The 17,488-nt window shown below is 43.3% G+C and overlaps 1 protein-coding gene across 1 annotated transcript in view; it reads left to right on the top strand.

Annotated features, from left to right (window-relative positions):
- Nucleotides 1–17,488, top strand: part of nphp4 (nephronophthisis 4) — a 396,691-nt gene that overhangs the window by 323,445 nt on the left and 55,758 nt on the right. The window contains 1 exon segment of the mRNA XM_059655664.1: nucleotides 12,957–13,085. Within this exon segment, the coding sequence (XP_059511647.1) occupies nucleotides 12,957–13,085 (129 nt within the window).

Raw genomic sequence — 17,488 nt, 5'->3', positions numbered from 1 at the left:
GTTTTGTGACTTCACTAACTTCACTTACTTTGCCAGTACAAATATTTTGACTGTTGCCATTGCAAATCCACATAAAACATCCATAAGCTTTCAATACATTGTCTTATTCACTATGTTTGGTTTTACACTAGTGAAATGAAATGTTTCCATGCCAGGAATTAGAACATGAAGCCCTTCTAGTATTCAGAACCTCCTTCTAATAGTATTGTGTCGCTGTTCAGCCTCCACCGCAAGCGGGCGCACCTTCATTACAATGGCTTGTACCTTGTGACTATCTGGTATACATGATCATATTTACTAATTGAAAATGACCTGCAGTTGTCTAGCTGTGAAAGAGAGTGAGAATGCCATGCTCACTGATACCATTCAATCCTGTAAAAATGGGCTTTGATGCAAACAATTTTCCTAAATATATGTAGGAAGGAAGGGGACACCTATTACTCATCACCCATTCAGCCAGTATCCTATGGCAGATTCAATACCTCATCGTTAAACTGGACCTTTATTTAGACACTATACAACCAGCTAATGTAAAATGGAACTGAGGATGTGCATGCATATTCTTAAAAGGAAGTGCTTGAATTGCCATCTTGGAAAGGGGTTTATGTGCCAAACAGCCTTCAACAGCATGTAGAGCAGAGATGTGAAAGCCCAGTTAGTGTGCAACACTACTTTGGAGTCACTACCACTTTGGAATTCCACACACTAGCCAATACCTAGCCTTAATCTCACTTGATTTACCACGATGTGAAACAGCATGATGGATCAAACACAGTAACCACACTTCAAATTGAATCGTGAATCACTTCCTGGTCAGTTGTCTGATTATTTAATCTGGCTACAGATGCAATTGTTTAGTGTTTTAGACCTTTTCTGAGGGTTGAAAAGCTTTACAGGAATTGGTCCACCTGGCCTTGCACTACTGATTTTGTCATCACTATTATTTGATATTGACTTGTGCCACTGGATTGATTGCGGACCATGTGTAGCTCCTTCCATTGTTGATATAGTTGTTGTTAGCCCTTTGTTCATTGAACCCTTGCTGCACATTTCCAATCTCTCACTGGGACCCGCTGCCCACCTCCCATCTGCCTCTGCTACCAATCCTCTCACTGCCTTGATTGCTACTCTGCTCATTAAACCTCATGCCACCCCACTCCCAAACTGCTCACCTCCCATTCACTGAGGTTGGCAAGCGAGGAGGCGAAAGGTTGGGTGCAGCACAGTGAGTGGGGATTGTTGTTGACGTGGCAGAAACAGTTCTTTTCTGGTTTGATTGGTACCAACTTTGGTGATGTGGGACATTTCTAGCTATGTCGTCATAGGCATTGTAACTGCATGTGGAATGAGCATACCCTCTGCAGTTCAGGTGTTAACAAATGCAACGTATGTCATATCAGATAGTGTGCTGACTGAACCTGTTACTAGGGAGAGATGGTCTGGTAGAACTTCCTCTGAGAATTGACTAAGGCTGGGAGAATGGCAAAAGACCACACAATGTGAGATAATCTGTGAGAAGAGGAAGGAGGTGGAGAAGGCAGAATGGTAAAGGCTATTTAGCTGATACTATGTTCCCCTTGGGCCATTATGTAGCAATGTCCTTACCACTTTGACCAGCTCTAATATGTGGAATATCTTAGCTTGGCAAAAAAAGGATGTGAGAAACAGGGCCAGAAAACTTCGCCAGTGGCTGACAAAAGTAACCAAGGCTTTCACTATTTGCCTCTGCTTCTGTTCAGGCTTTCATTGAAATTATTACGAGCATCTTGAAAGAAAAGTGAGGTCACTGTGAGGGAACAGCCTTCACATGGTCTATCATCTGAGAGGCTGAGGAGTGGTACCATGAGCGGACAGGGGAGATACCAGAGAAAATGGAGCAACGTAAAGGGAGCAGGAGGCTACAACATGACCTTGACAGACCTGTCTTTGTATAAATGGTCCCTATTTTGCCTCTGGGAAGATGGAGGCAGGATCACATCAGATATGCTGACCCTGGAAGCAATTTGACTGTGGTCAGGAAGGCAGTGAGTGCTGAGGCAGGTTGGTTACAAGGCCTGCTTTGCTTCTCTTGGATTTTATCTCAGTTGTGTCAAAAGTTAGAATACCATCTAGCCCTCTTACCTCACATTTCTCAGTTCGTCCCATGTTATTACTATGACCTCTGTGTGCCCTCAATTTCACTTCCAACACCTGTCACTGCATCCTCCATGCCCACTCACTCAAATATATAATTTAGAACCAATGAACCCATTTACTGTAAACCTTTTAATAACTGGCACCTATGGGACAGGGGCATTCCAGTTGATCAAATTTTCTGATTGATTATGCAGACCTCTTGATCAATGAAAAAACACACACTAAGTAGTCAAAATGTAATGTTAGGGGTGTATACATCGCTGTTTTACTTTATTTGCAGCATAAATCACTTAAATAATAATGCGACTTTGCCTTAAATAAAACTTACTGCAGAGAGCCTTCTCACTCTATCCCTTAACTGACTCTTTGGATATCACAGAGAAAACAACTGCACAGTAAACTTATGGTATTTCAGGTATTTAATTTTTACTGGTTTGTCGAGACTGCTGGTTTATAAGGGGTCAGTTAAAACAAAGTTTGCTGTAATAGCATTGGCAAATCTTGAGTTGTACTTGGAAAAAAAATTCATTCAAAAATCACCTCTGATTAAAAACACTTACTTATATACCCCTATAAGAATGTCAATCACACAGACGATTTATAGAATCAATACCAGATGCTTTACTCCTTTTAATTTTGAAAAAAAAAACTTTTATGTTGTAAAAAAAATTCAATTAAAAACCCCTATTATAACTTCACAAAGTTCTCCGATAGACAAAGCAAATATTGCATTCCTACCTGTGGAAACAGACCCCTGCTGAATTAATCCATTAGTGATTCTTGGAGCCCAGCCAGGCCTTCGTTTGGAGAATCAGGTGGCTGGACATCTGCGAACTGTGTCAGGCTGAACAATCTGACCACACATTCAAGACTGAAGCTGATGGATATTTAGGAATGAAGGAAAATCAGAGGAGAATGGAAAAACAGAGTTGATCTGAAGTTCAGTCATGTCCTTATCAAATGGCAGAGGCAGACCTAGTTCTGTTTCAATTTCCTGCCACCTTCTGTCTCTATGGTTACAATGCCTCTCCGCATTTAGAGGCTGTAGGTTGGCTTTAAGCAAAGCTAGTCATCTGCAATGTTGGCTTTCCTGCTGTTCAGTAGGCAGCATTAATTCAACATCCAGCTGGTAGCTGAATGAGTGAGCTCATTGTGGAACCTGCCCCATTTTCCCTTTTTTCAGGTCATCCCGTTCAAACCCTCATGGAATTGCATGCAGAGGCTGCCAACCTATGGAATATTGGTTCACTTGAATTCATTGCTGCTCATACTTGTCCACTTGCAATTCTCCAAGAGAAGGCAAGGGATATTGAGTAATGAGCTTTTTCTATGTTGAACAATTGTCTGTCATTAAATTGAGGAGGGGTGGAGGGAGAATATACACCCTTGTGGATGCTAGATACTGTAGTGGATTAGCACACTGTCCTTTGATTCTCATCCTGTGTGGCTGGATAAAGCCTTGCTCTCACAACTGGCACAGTCTTCTGAACAAATGCAGTTTGTTGGCAAATTAGCATTTATAGTCAAGAGTTTGTAAGGTGTAAAAGATGGAAAGGAAAGTGAAATGTGAAAGTGAGATTGAGCTGCAATGTATTGCTGGAAAAATATGACTTTACTCTGTAGTTAACGAGCCTGTGTATTAACCTGGGAGTGCTTAGATCTGAAACAGTGTTGGTGTGCCCTGTTCCTAACACTGAGACTCCTCACCAAAAGGAGCACAAACGTTCATAGGGGAGCAAAATGTTCAGTCAATGTGTTGCAAGCAAAATTGATCCCACTAAGAATCATGGATAAACCCTGTGTCCTGCAGCTGTAATGTTCCATTTACGTTTATTCTTTTAACGTGCTGGCTGCCAGCTGTGGGGCAGACAACCTGTCTATGCATCACAGGGAAAAACGAAATGTGCATGAGATAGTCCTGTCTTTCTTTCCATGCATACCAGGGACAGTCTTTACCAGGGAAGTGAAATTGAATCCACAGTGCTGTACAGGAATACAGACCACTTCAAGCTGCTGCTTCAGTGACAGAACTCTTGATCACTGCTTCCCAAACCTTTTTTTTCCCACAGTGACCCCTTTCTGTGACTTGAAAGTTATTGTGACTCCCTCAGTGAAAAGTGAGAGAATGAGGGTGGAGGTGGAGGTGGGCTGGGGGAAAGGTTTGTGGCTGTGACAGCAGAAACATGATAGCTGTTACAGTTCTACAGTGGTCTTTTCTGCCTCGGAGTACATGGCCCCAAACTTCTGTTTGCAATCCACTTGGAGTCCCCACCCCCACCTTGGGAAGTCCTGTTGTAAATTTCAACCACTGATCTACACTGGCTACCTTGGGATGTGACAGAAAGAAAGAAATCCATTTCTTAACCTGGCTCTGGGAGGTCTCGAAGGTGAAGCAAGGTCATTGAATATTTCTAAGACAGGTGGATAAACTTTTGTTTGGCAGGAATTTGGATTGGTGCAATTTGGAAGACAAACAGATCAGCATGATTGGTAGGGCAGGCTTGAGGGATCTGATTTACTTTGCACTGACAACGCAGTTGCAAGTGACAGCAAATGTTCGAAGCAGCAGCAATAGTACAACCACTTGCACCGAAATTGCAACATGAGCAGAATAAAATGCTGGGACATCTAAAGTCCTGTTAAAGAGTTTTTGATGCTGAGCTGCATACTGTGACAAGTGACCAAATGCTAGTCCCAAGAGGTAAAGAGAGATAATTTCAGAATTTAGGGTTAAAGGTTAAAGCAAATAGAAGAATTGCAACAGCAATCCCCCATGTACAGTACTGTAATAACAAACTGATACCCTGTGATTTTGATTAAGCGTTTTTGGGCAGGATACTTCGATATCTTTTATATTCGTCTTTGTAATAACGATTTGGGAGTTTTTGATAGCTGCCTGAACTGGCCAAAAGCACTTTGGTTTAATGTCTTATCTGAAAGCTGACACCTCCCATAGTTCAAAACATGTTCAGTACTGCATCAGAATGTCAACCTTGAATTTCGTTTGCAACTCACAGTTGGGATTTGAAGTGGAACCTTGTAGCCCTAAAGGTAAGAATGCTACCAACTGACACAGATAGAAATAAAGGACAGGAGAGTGCTTTTTAAGGCCTCATTAAACAGAGATAGAGGTTGCTTGGGTTGATGAAATAGGCACACTGGAGCCACTTAAGGTGCGATTTGTCAATTTGAGACTTATGAGACCTAATAGCTATCATTGTGCTAAAATAGAGATCATAATGTTATCAGTTTTGTGAATTATTCACTGCATGTTTTTGGTAATACAGTCCTGAACATAAACTGCTGTCTCTACCTTTTGATACCATCTATATTAAGGCTTATCAATACATGTAGAATCGGGCAAATTGAGATTTAGTTTAACCTGCTCCAGTGAGCACAGCAAGCTAGAACAGAATTGATCTAAAAACCAAATTAAATTTCCATGGATGACTGGCCATTCAATCAGAAAAATATTAGCATGCAAAGGACATGTGCTGTGTTAGAAGTTGAAAGACCATGTCAGTCATGTTTTGAGAAAGATAACAGTTTGTTGTTAGGGGAGTTGCTGATGTAGTGGTAATGTCACACTGACAGAACCCAGACTAGTGTTCTGGGGATATTAGTTCAAATCCCGCCACAAGTTCTGCTGGAGTATAAATTCAATAAATAATCTGGGATATTATACTAGACTCAATACTAGTTATTGTTAAACTATTATTGATAGGTGTGAAAACCCATGTAATTCACTAACAGCTTTTGGGGAAAGATCTGCCATCCTTACCATGACTGATCCATGTGTGATTCCAGACCCACACCAATCTGGATGACTCTCAACTCTCTCTAAAATAGTTCAGCAAGCCACTCAGTTCTAGGGATAGACAACACATGTTTGCCTTGCCAATGACACGTTCATCCCATTAAAGGATCAAGAAAAAAGCAAGAACGTTTCTGTGCACTTGCAGTTAACTGAAGTGTAAATTTGTTTTGACGGTGCTGTCCAAATAGGAATCAGAAATAGACCGTTCAGTCACTTAAGCCTGCCTTGCTATTCATGCCGACCTGTTTGTCTTTCAAGTTCCACCAATTCAAATTCATAGCCTCACAAAAATGTATCCAACTGTGTCTTAGAAATAATCAGTGATCACACTTCCTTCTGAGGCAGAGTTCCAAACTCACCCATCTCTTCATCTCTGTCCTGAAAGGATATCCCCTAATTTTAAAATGGTGCTCCCTATTTCTGGACTCAGCCATCAGAGGAAACATTCTTTCTTTGTCCACCATGTTAAGAATGTTCAGGATCTTATGACTTTCAATCAAGTCACCCCTCACTCTTCTAAGCTCTTGTGGAAACAAATTCAGCCTGTCAAACAAACCCTCATTTCAGGTATCAATCTAGTAAACCCTGTCTGAACCATCTCCAAAGCTGTTTCATCCCACTTTAAATAAGGAGATCAAAATTACACACAGAATGTGAGATGTGGCATCATCAGTGCCCTGCATGACTGAAGTATTTTATCCTTACATTTATGTTCAATTTCTCTTGCAACAAAGGATAGCATTCCATTGTCTTTGCTGACTATTTGCTTACACCTGTAAATAGACCTCACTCATGCAACAGAACACCTAATTCACTCTGAACCTTGGAATTTTGTGGTTATTCCCCATTTAAATAATACAATTTTTTATTCTCTCAGCCAAAGTGAACAATTTCACATGTTCCCATATTAAATTCCATCTGCCAGAATTTTGCCCATTCATTCAGGCAATCAATCCTTGCCTAGCGCTAACTTCCTTATGTATTTTTCACAACATACTTTCCTACCTATCTTGGTGCCATCTCTGAATTTAGCTAGCATGCCTTCCTTCCCCTCATCTAAGCCATTAATGTAAATTGTAAACCATGGAACCAACCCATTTGGGACTCCAGTCATCACATCCTCCCAATGACACAAAGACCTATTTATGCATACTCTGTTACCCACCAGCCAGCCAATTTTCCATCCATGCTAATATGTCATCCCAGCTATCATGAGCTTTTATTTTCTGTAATAACCTTATCAAATGTCTCTTGAAATTCAAGTACAGTACATACCCTTTTATCCATAGCATGTGCTGCTGCTTCAAAGAACTCTAATAAATTGGTAATACATAATTTTCCCTCTGGCAAAACCATGCTGACTCTTCCCTATTACCTTGAGCTTTATGACGTGTGCAGTTATAATCTGCTTAATGATTGATTCCAAGACATTCCCCATGATAAACATCAAGCTTAATGGCCTATACGTTCTAGTTTAGTTTTTCCCCTCCCTGCCTTCTGGAATAGGGAGACCTGAGCTGTCCTATCCTGTCAATCAGGACTCATTTATGCATACTCTGTTAGCTGTCAGCCAGCCAGTTTTCTACCCATGTTTCCCTCACTGTCATTAGATTAGATTCCCTACAGTGTGGAAACAGGCCCTTTGGCCCATCAAGTCCACACCACCCCTTTGGAGCATCCCACCCAGACCCATCCCCCTATAACCCACACACCCCTGAACACTATGGGCAATTTAGCATGGCCAATCCACCTAGCATGCACATCTTTGGACTGTGGGAGGAAATTGGAGCACGCGGAGAAAACCCATTCAGACATGAGGAGAATGTGCAAACTCCACACAGACAGTTGCCCGAGGGTGGAATTGAACCTGGGTCCCTGGCGCTGTGAGGCTGCAGTGCTAACCACTGGGCCACCATGCTACCTACGGGCCTCATGAACTACGTGCCACTTTCCAGTCAGATGAAATCATTCCCAAATCTAGGAAACTTTGGAAAATTAACACCAGCACACCCATTATCTCACTTAAGACCCTCAGATGAAGACCACCTGGACTCTCAGATTTGTCGGCTCCCGCTTCGTCCATTTGCTTTGTACCACTTCTCTTGCAATTGTAACTTTGCTATGTTCCTCTCTCCCTTCCACCCTTTAATGATTAATGTTTGTTGTATTCCCTGTAGTGATGACGGAAGGGAAATATTTCTGAGTTTAATCCAACATTTCCTTATTATCTATTATTAAACTCCAATTTTCACTCTTTACAGGACCAACACTCTACTCACTCATTTCCTTCTTAAATACATATGAAATCCCTGCTCTCCATTCTATATTCCTAGCTAGCCTCGTTTTGTACTCTAAGTTTTTCCTCCTGATTAACTTTTTGGTCATTCTCTGCTGTTCTTTATATTCAGACCAGTTGTTTGATCTCTACTTATCTTAGCTCAGTTGTTCACTTTTTCTTTAAGTTTGATGCTTTTTCTAACTTCTTCAGTTAACTATGGTGAAGCTATCTTTAATATTTTCTTGTTGTAGTAGGAAGACTCTTATTCTCAGTACTCTGAAATATTCCCTTAAATGGCTTCCACCGTGCCTTTATTGATCTGACCCTAAACTAGTATGTCAGTTTGGTTCTGCTAGTTCAGCTTTCAGGCCAATGTAGTTGTCCTTATTTAGGCCTAAAACACTACTTCTCCCCTTGCTCCCTTTCAAACTGGATATAAAGATCAGTCATATTGTAGCCACTGCTACCTATGATTGCCTTAAATGTGACGTCATTCAGTAATTGTGCCACATTACACAATAATGAAGTCAAATGTAACCTGCTGTCTGTTTGGTTCCAAACTGGCTGCTTTCAGAGATTATCTCTAAAGCATAAAGTCCTCATCCAGGCTATGAAACCCAGTCCAAGTTTTCAAGTTTAAAAGTAGATTAAAGTCACCCATGATATTCACTGTCCTTTTAGTCAGAAACATAAAATATTCCTTCTTGTATTCTTTGTCCCATATTGTGGTTACTGTTTGGAGCCCTGTAGATCACTCCCATTATTGACATTTTCCCCTACTATCCCTTATTTACCCCCTCCCACCCTGAACCAATTCCACATCATGATAAACTGAACCAAGGCCATCCCCAACTATTACACAAATGTCATCCTTCATTAGCGGTGCTATCCCTTCAACTTTACCTAGTTTCCTATTTTTCTTGAATGCCACATAACCTCTCAATATTCAACACCTAACTCTTGACATCCTGAATTCATTTTTCTGTAATGGCTATCAAATCAGAATTGTTTGCTTCAAATGCACACACCAATTTGTTTTACTTTGTGAGGAATGCTACGGGCATTCAGGTAGAACCTTTAATTATGACTACTTGTTCTTTTTGTTAAAAATGCTCTTACTTGTTGGTGTATTCCTAGGTTTCTTTCTCTCTGTCCCTCCTGCTATTTCCAAACCTGCATTTCCCATTCCTCTCAACTTTAAGACATTGATGTATTGCATTTTACCATGTTTGGTCTCTTGCCCCACTTTTTAGTTTAAACTCCTCTGTACATTCCTGGCTATCCAGTAAGTACCCAATACCAATTTGCTTGCAGCTCTGATGATAGTTCAGAGATTATAACCTTTGATCTTCTGCTGTTTACTTTCAGGCCCATCTCCTCATACTCTGTAAGCAGATACTCTTTTCCTAGACCTACTTATGAAGATGGAATCACAACTATTGGCTTTTTCCCCTGCCACTGCAAGGTCCTTTTCAGCCTGAGCAGATGTTGGATGTTTGGATTTTATTACAACAGTTAATAGACTCAGATCAGATTCTGCAAGCCGCAGCAATCAATTGCTTGTCTGTTAGAACTAAGTGAGTGCCTGAATAAAAGCCAATTTGGGAGATCTGGGTCAAGTGATAATTTCCTGTTGTTGGCCACTTAACTCTGAGCCTGCACTTTGTGCATCACTACATTGTACAGACATAGGCATCTCAACTAGACTGAGTGTTCATTGCAGGACTGAAGGTGTCCTGCATTGTCCACAGTGCTTTGAGAAGCAATGTTAATTTAATACTCTTGACTGCCCTCTGAGGAGGATGAGAGAGATCTAGTGGCACTACTTAGAGGAGCTGGGAAGCTGTCTCCAGCATCCTGACCAATATTTATTTCATACAAACATATAAAAGATAGGAGCAGGAAGAGGCCATTCAACCCTTCAAGCCTACTCTGCCAATCTTCACAATCATGGCTGATCATTCAACTCAATAGGCTACTCCTGTTTTTCTCGCCAGAACTTTTGATCCCAAATTTCAATATACATTTGCCAATACGAAATTAAATGTTAGTAAAAACTTCATTCAAAATTAATTACCTGGTTATTTAAAAACAATGTCTGAGGATGTAGGCATTGCTGGCTGGACCAGCATTTGTTATCCATCCATAACTGCCCTATAGAAGGTGCTGGTGAACTGCTGCAGTCCATCTTGTAGCTATACTCATGGTGCTCTTATAAGAAAACAGTTTGAATATTTTGACCCAGGATGGAGGATTATTGTTGTTTGTTGGATTGGTGAGTGTCTTGAATGGGTACTGTCAGCAAAACGTCCAGCCTCTGTCCTGCTATAGGTACAGAATTTATTTGGCTGGCTCAGTTGAGTTTCTTGCTTGATGGTGGATACTTGGGGATGTGGGCAGTTTGAAATGAAGTGATAGTAATGGTGTTGAATATCAAGAGAAGTTTGTTAGATAATGTGTTCTTGGGTGTTGTTCATTTCCTGGCTGTATCTGATTATCACATTGCTGTCTGTGGAAACTTGAAGTGTGCAAGTTGGCTGCCAGGCTTTCTATGTTACAACTGTGACTACACTTCAAAAGTACTGCTATGGCTGTGAACCACTTGGGACTTGTTGAGGTTGTGATTGGCACTATAAAAATATACAACTTTTCAATATGTTCAAGGTTATGCAGTTACAAGTACGTTCTGCCAACTAGCACACAGTGTCTTCGTTTTTATTCTATTGTAGCTTCACTGTTGGGCAAAATAGACATTTTCTTGTAGCTGTGCAGCAATGATGGACTTTACTTGTGCTGTTGTTTATGTCACTACTGTTCTGATGAAATCTGTGGTTTTAAAGCTTGTATTTTTTGAGGCAGACTGTAACTGAATAGGGAAAACATAAGGGACACAGAAATAAAACTAAGACAGGAAGTTTCTCAGGAAATTGAGACTGCAACAGAAGTTCTTCTGGGGAGTGGAAACTGGTTTAATCTATCTAAAAGGATTTTGATCTAGAAGATCCTAGTGATGCAATCTAGGCAGGCTGAAGAAGATGTAGCATAAATCAAGAAGATGAGAGTGGGCAAATAGCTCTGTAGCTTTTACTGGACCAACACCATCCAACTGGTCCAAAGCAGTGTTGAGGAAGTTCTTCAGATGTTTGCCATTTTTGGTATTGATCATGCCTGTGCAATTTAGGTTGCTTATATACTGCTGTCGATTTGGGCACAAGCTAAGTTCAAGAAAAAGACCAGCTGAAATTCTTTGTGAAAAAGACAGAACTTTGAAGGACCTTGGCTGAGATTTGACCGCCTATCCAATTTGTAAGATCTGTCCTAATTGCATTTGTCACTTAATGTGTAATTTATAGTTTATAATCAATCTGCTTGTTAATTTGTCTTTATCACATGTTAGTTTTGGGTTTTAGGCAGTTATCTGAGAGAGTACTCATGGTTTTGTTTGATTCTTGTACGGGAAAAATATCATTTTGTTTGGACAGAACCTTGTGGCCTCATTCTTTCAGTAACTGGGATTTTAAATATTTTTCAGAAAAAGTATATTGTTTTCCACTGAGATGATAATCCTGTGCAATTATTTTCTCATTGTCTCTCTGCATTTTCCTGTAATTTTTTTTCTCCTCTGAGTGTCTCTATTATCTCAGTGTGGCTCTCACTCATGAGAGCTTAGAGGCATGATCAACTTCTCTATTTATTCAATTACTCTTAAAGCCTGAGGCATAGAATCATGGACTTTTACAGCACAGAAGGAGACCATTTGAACACCGTGGCTTTCTGAAAGAGTTATCAAATTTGTCCCACTCCCCAATTCTTTCTCTGGAGTCTGCAGTTTATTCCTTTTCAAATATTTATCTGGTTTTCTTTTGAAAGGTGTTATTGAATTGACTCCCGTTGCTCTTTCAGATACTATTCCAGATCACAGCAACTTGCTACGTAAAAAATTCTCTGCATTTCCTGCTGACTTTTATGCCAATTATCTGCGTTGTCTTGTGACTGTCCGCCTTTCTACTGGAAGTAGTTTTTCTTTCAAAATCTCTCATAATTTGGTACACCTCAGTAAAAAGGTGGTTTGAGGTGCCTTGGTGTAAGTGTAGCAGGGTCCCGGGTATTATTGAGGACCTTTAATGGTCATACGTGAATCCTGATGTTGTCTGTTGTCCTGATAATCTGATAGATTGCATAAGAACCTGCTGAAGGATTCTCTTGAACAGCTAAGCTTAACATTTGACTGAAAATGTTTAGATTAAGTCCTATCTGCTCCCAGTGAGAGGAGCAGGCAGCTTAGTATCGGATGGGGAGATGGCTTTGGTCAGAGGCCTGCTGGCTGGATCATAGCTCAGTCAGTCAGTGTAGCTTTTTGAGAAAAGAACAAAAACGTGAAAAGCAAAGGCCTTCTGTCAAGGATACATCTATCTTCCATGCCCAATTTAGTAGTTTATTGTAAGAAACTGACCCATCATTTGGATCAATCTCGTTTAATTTAATGTCAGGTTTCTTTTAGGTGTTCACGCACCCACAGCTACCATCACACTAAATGCCCTCAAGCCGGACTTGAACCTGGGAATATCCTGTTCTCAACAGTTAAATGCCGAATCAAGAATGAAATACAGTTTTATAATAAGCAAATAAGCTGCTTTATGTTAAACATCATCATTTCTGATATTCATGTAGCATGAGTTAACGTGAGGCATTGGATAATATTGCTACGTGTTTTATTACCATAAGGTCACCACCCTAAGCGGACAGCAAAGATTCCGACGCTCGTTCCTGAGTCAAGAATCATCTCCTCACAGGACAGATCCAGTGCGTTTTCTGGAGGGAGCCTGTCTTCAATAAGTTCAAAGAAACTCAGTGGTGAGTGTTGGCTTAGCTTTTGGTTAGCCTGACCCTTCACAGGGATCAGAGTAGAATGCTTTCAGTAAACACAGTGTCTTCAATAGTGGAACACATTGAGCTGAATTTATTTACATACTGCATACATGATGACTCTATGTCATACAAAGAATTAGCTATGTGTTTAGGACAGGAGATCGATGAGTAGAAACTAATTTTGGGCAGTAACACAAATTATTGGTATTGGTTCTGCCTCCTGGCCAATGTAACAACAGGTGTATTGCTATCTCCGAGTGACTGAAAACCCTACTGTGAAGCCTTTTCCAAGGATTTTCACCTTGAAGGACTTGTCTTCCTCTCTCTGAAAAGATCTCAGTGGATCTCTCTCCCACTGCAACCCACTGGTCATTTCCTCTGCCTTGAAACTCTTCAACCACATACTGAAACAAACCTGTTACTACAGCCATGTCTCCTTTCACAGTACCTGCCTACACAGCCAGCTCATACCCCATGGACTCTAAACAATGTTCAGACTATCCTAATTTGGACCAAACCATGACAACCGCTCCTACAGAACATCCAGAGCCTCCAAAAAACATTTTTCCCTGCAGATCCTCAGCTCCAGGCTCGCAGCCATGTGCCAGCATCTTTTTGCACTGCAGTCAGCCCTACCCCAGCTGAAAGCCTCTTTTTCCCAGACTTGCAAAGACCCTGTACTGTTTTGCATTCTACACATCATCTACACCCTCAACCAATGCTTTTTCTCTGTCCTTACATCAAGAATCTTAAGTAAACCAATCTTACCTCTAAACACTGTCCTCCTGCATCACCCTCGACACCAATCCTATCTGCGACCTCATCCTTAATTTGTCTGGCGCCATTAACCACCACCTTGGCTGCTCCTGCCATTGACAATGTCACTTCTGTTAATGCTGCTGACCACATCACTACTTCAGCTTCCGCCCACGTTCCCATTCCCAAACACATACCCACTCCCGAAACAGTCTCCAACTCCACTTCAGGCTCCAACTCCACACGGAACTCCAGGCCTAAGCTCTGTGGGGCATTCACCATCCCCCTCAGACGTCTCCCTCACTGAGGATGAACGGTTAGTCCTTAACAAAGGACTCGCATTCGTTCCCTGTGCCCACACGTCAACAAATTATGTACACGCCTGGATGTCAAACTCTTTTCCTGCTGCCTCTATTTCTTTGAAAGGGAGCCTGTCCTCCCCTCTGCAGACCCCTTCTCCCATGTCCAACTTACCCCCTCCTCCTGGACACCACCCCACAGCCTTCTACCCTCCCTCAACCTCCTACCCTCCCTCAGCCTCTTAATCTCCAACTGCCATCACAACAATTGCCTCGATCTCTCCTCCCGCTCACTTGCTCCAACGCTCTCACTCGCTCCAACCTCTTTCGCCTCTCACTCACTTCAACCTTTCCAACCCTCTCACTCGCTTCAACCTCTCCCCCCTCTAACTTGCTGTACCCCCTCACTCGCTCCAACCTGTCCACTCCCCTCACTCGCTCCAATCTCTCCACCCCTCTCAGTTGCCCCACCCCTCTCACTTGCTCTAACCTCCCCACCCCTCTCACTCGCTCCACCCCTTTCACTCACTCCAATCTTTCCACCCCTCTCACTTGCTCAAAACTCTTACCCCCTCACTCACTCCAACCTCCCCCCCGACTCGATCCAATCTTTTCCCCCGACTCACTCGCTCCAACCTCTCCTCCCCCGACTCACTCGCTCCAACCTCTCCTCCCCCCCACTCGCTCCAACCTCTCCTCCCCCCCACTCGCTCCAACCTGTCCTCCCCCCCACTCGCTCCAACCTGTCCTCCCCCCCACTCGCTCCAACCTCTCCTCCCCCTCACTCGCTCCAACCTCTCCTCCCCCTCACTCGCTCCAACCTCTCCTTCCCTCTCACTCGCTATACCCCCCTCACTCGTTCCAACCTCTCCTCCCCCTCACTCGCTCCAACCTCTCCTCCCATCTCAGTTACTCCAACCTCTTGCCCCCTCTCACTTGCTCTACCCCTTTCACTCGGTCCACCCTTTCCACCTCTCTCACTGACTCTAACCTCTCTACCTCTCTCACTGACTCTAACCTCTCCACCTCTCTCACTGACTCTAACCTCTCCACCTCTCTCACTTGCCCAACCCCCCTCACTCATTGCAAACTCTTCACTCCCTTTCTCTCGCTCGCCCCGACCTCCCCTCCCCGCTCGCTCGCCCCGACCTCCCCTCCCCGGACTTCTCCCCATGGAATGCACAGCCTTCCGCTCCAGCCCCAACTTCACCATCAAACTCATAAATGGCGGGTGAGGGCGTGGGGAGCTGCGCAGTTTTGGTATGGCACACTGACCTCCATATTGTGGAGGCCATGCACCAACTCTGATACTTCCTCCTTCAGCCCCCACTCCTTGATTAAGACCCCACTGCTGACCACCAAACCATCGCCCCAACCTCACCTTCCCACCCACCACCTCCAACCTTATCATTCCCAAACCCCACATCATCCAGTTTTAGCTCCTTCCTAAAATCCACAAACATGACTGCCCTGGCTGACCCATTGCCTCTGCCTGCTCCAGCCCCACTGAACTCATCTCCGCTTACCCTGACTCTGTCTTTTCCCCTGGCCCAGGAACTCCCCATCTGCATTCCAGACACCATCCAGGCTCTCCACCTCCTCCAAGACTTACAATTCGCCGGCACCCAACACCTCATCTTTACCCTGGACATCCAGTCCCTGTACGCTTGTTTCTCCCATGCAGGTGGCCTAAAAGCCCTCTGCTTCTTCCTCTCCAGCAGGCCCAACCAGGCCCCTCCACCGATGCCCTCATTTGCTTAATGGAACTTGTCCTTACTGTCAACAACTTTTCCATTAAATCCTCCCACTTCCTACAAACGTGATGGTCGTGTGGGCGCCTGTATGAGCCCAGGCTATGCAGGTATGTGGAACAGTCCCTCCTCCATTATTACACTGGCACCATCCCTCACTTTTTCCTCTGTTACGTTGACAGTATTGATGCTGCCTCCTGCTCCTCTGAGAAGTTTGAACAGTTAATCAACTTTATTAACATCTTTCACCCCCAATCTCAAATTCACCTGGACCATCTCCTATATCTCCCTCCTCTTCCTGGAACTCCATTTCCATCTCCAGTAACCGTCACAATGCTAATATCAATTTCAAACCCACCGACTCCCATAGCTACCTGGGCTACACCTCCTGCAAGAATGTGATCCCTTACTCCCAATTCCTCCACTGTATCTGCTGCCAAGATGGAGCGTTCTACTCTTGGGCATCCCAGATGTCCTCCTACTTCAAGGCCACGACTTTCCCCCCTCCAATGAGCCACAATGCCCCCAACTGAACCTCTTGCATTTTCTGCACTTCTGTCCTCAAAGACCTGCCACTCAACAAAAATAAGGACAGAGTCCCCCGGTCCCAACATACCATCCCAACAATCTCTGCATCCAGTGCATTTTTCTCCACCACTTCTGCCACCTGCAATCTGACCCCACCACCAATGAGATATTTTCCCCAGACAATTTTTCCAACTCTGAAAGGGGCTCTTGTGCACGTCCTCCAACCTGGTCTACTATATCCATTGCTCTTGACATGGTCTCCTCTACATTAGTGAGACCAAGTGCAGACTTGGTGACTGATTCGTGGAGCATCTGCTCTGTCTACATTATAATCAACAATACCTTCTGGTTGCCAACTATTTTAACAACTACTCCTTCTGCCTTGGTGACATATCCATCCTGGGCCTCCTTCAGTGCCACAATGATGCCATACACAAGCTGGAGGAACAACACCTCATATTCCACCTCAGGAGTCTACAGCCCAATGGCCTAAACATGGAATGCACCTGTTTTAAAATGCCCCCCCCCCCCCCCCCCCCCCCGGCTTCATCCCATGTCAAACCATCCCTTTCATCACCACTTCCATGACCTGACACAACCTGCCCATCCTGTCTCCCAACTATCTGCCCCACTCTACCCACTAAACAATCCCCACCACTCCTTACCTGCATCCACTTATCACCGTTCCATCTACCTTCCCTCAGTCCCACCTCTTCTCCCTCGATTTATTTCCCAGCTCCCTTTCCCCTCCCTAGTCCTGATGAAGAATGTAAACCCAAAAGTGTTGACTTTCCTGCTCGTCTGATGCTGCCTGACCTGCTGTGTTCCTCCAGCACTTCACTGTATTGACTCTGACTCCAGCATCTGCAGTTCTTGCTATCTCCGGGTGTCCAGTTATGTTCATTGCAATGGAACGGGACCAGGCACCAAATGTAAATGGCTAATCTCTTATTCATCGCCCCAGACAAATTTCTAGACTTGTATCCTTCATGCTATTCACTCGACTCTGAAAATAGTTGCTCTTCTCATACTTTGGCCAACATTTTATTCCTAT

Source organism: Stegostoma tigrinum, chromosome 28 (assembly GCF_030684315.1).
Source record: "Stegostoma tigrinum isolate sSteTig4 chromosome 28, sSteTig4.hap1, whole genome shotgun sequence".
Lineage (NCBI taxonomy): Eukaryota > Metazoa > Chordata > Chondrichthyes > Orectolobiformes > Stegostomatidae > Stegostoma > Stegostoma tigrinum.
This window is presented reverse-complemented; position numbering and strand designations above follow the sequence as displayed.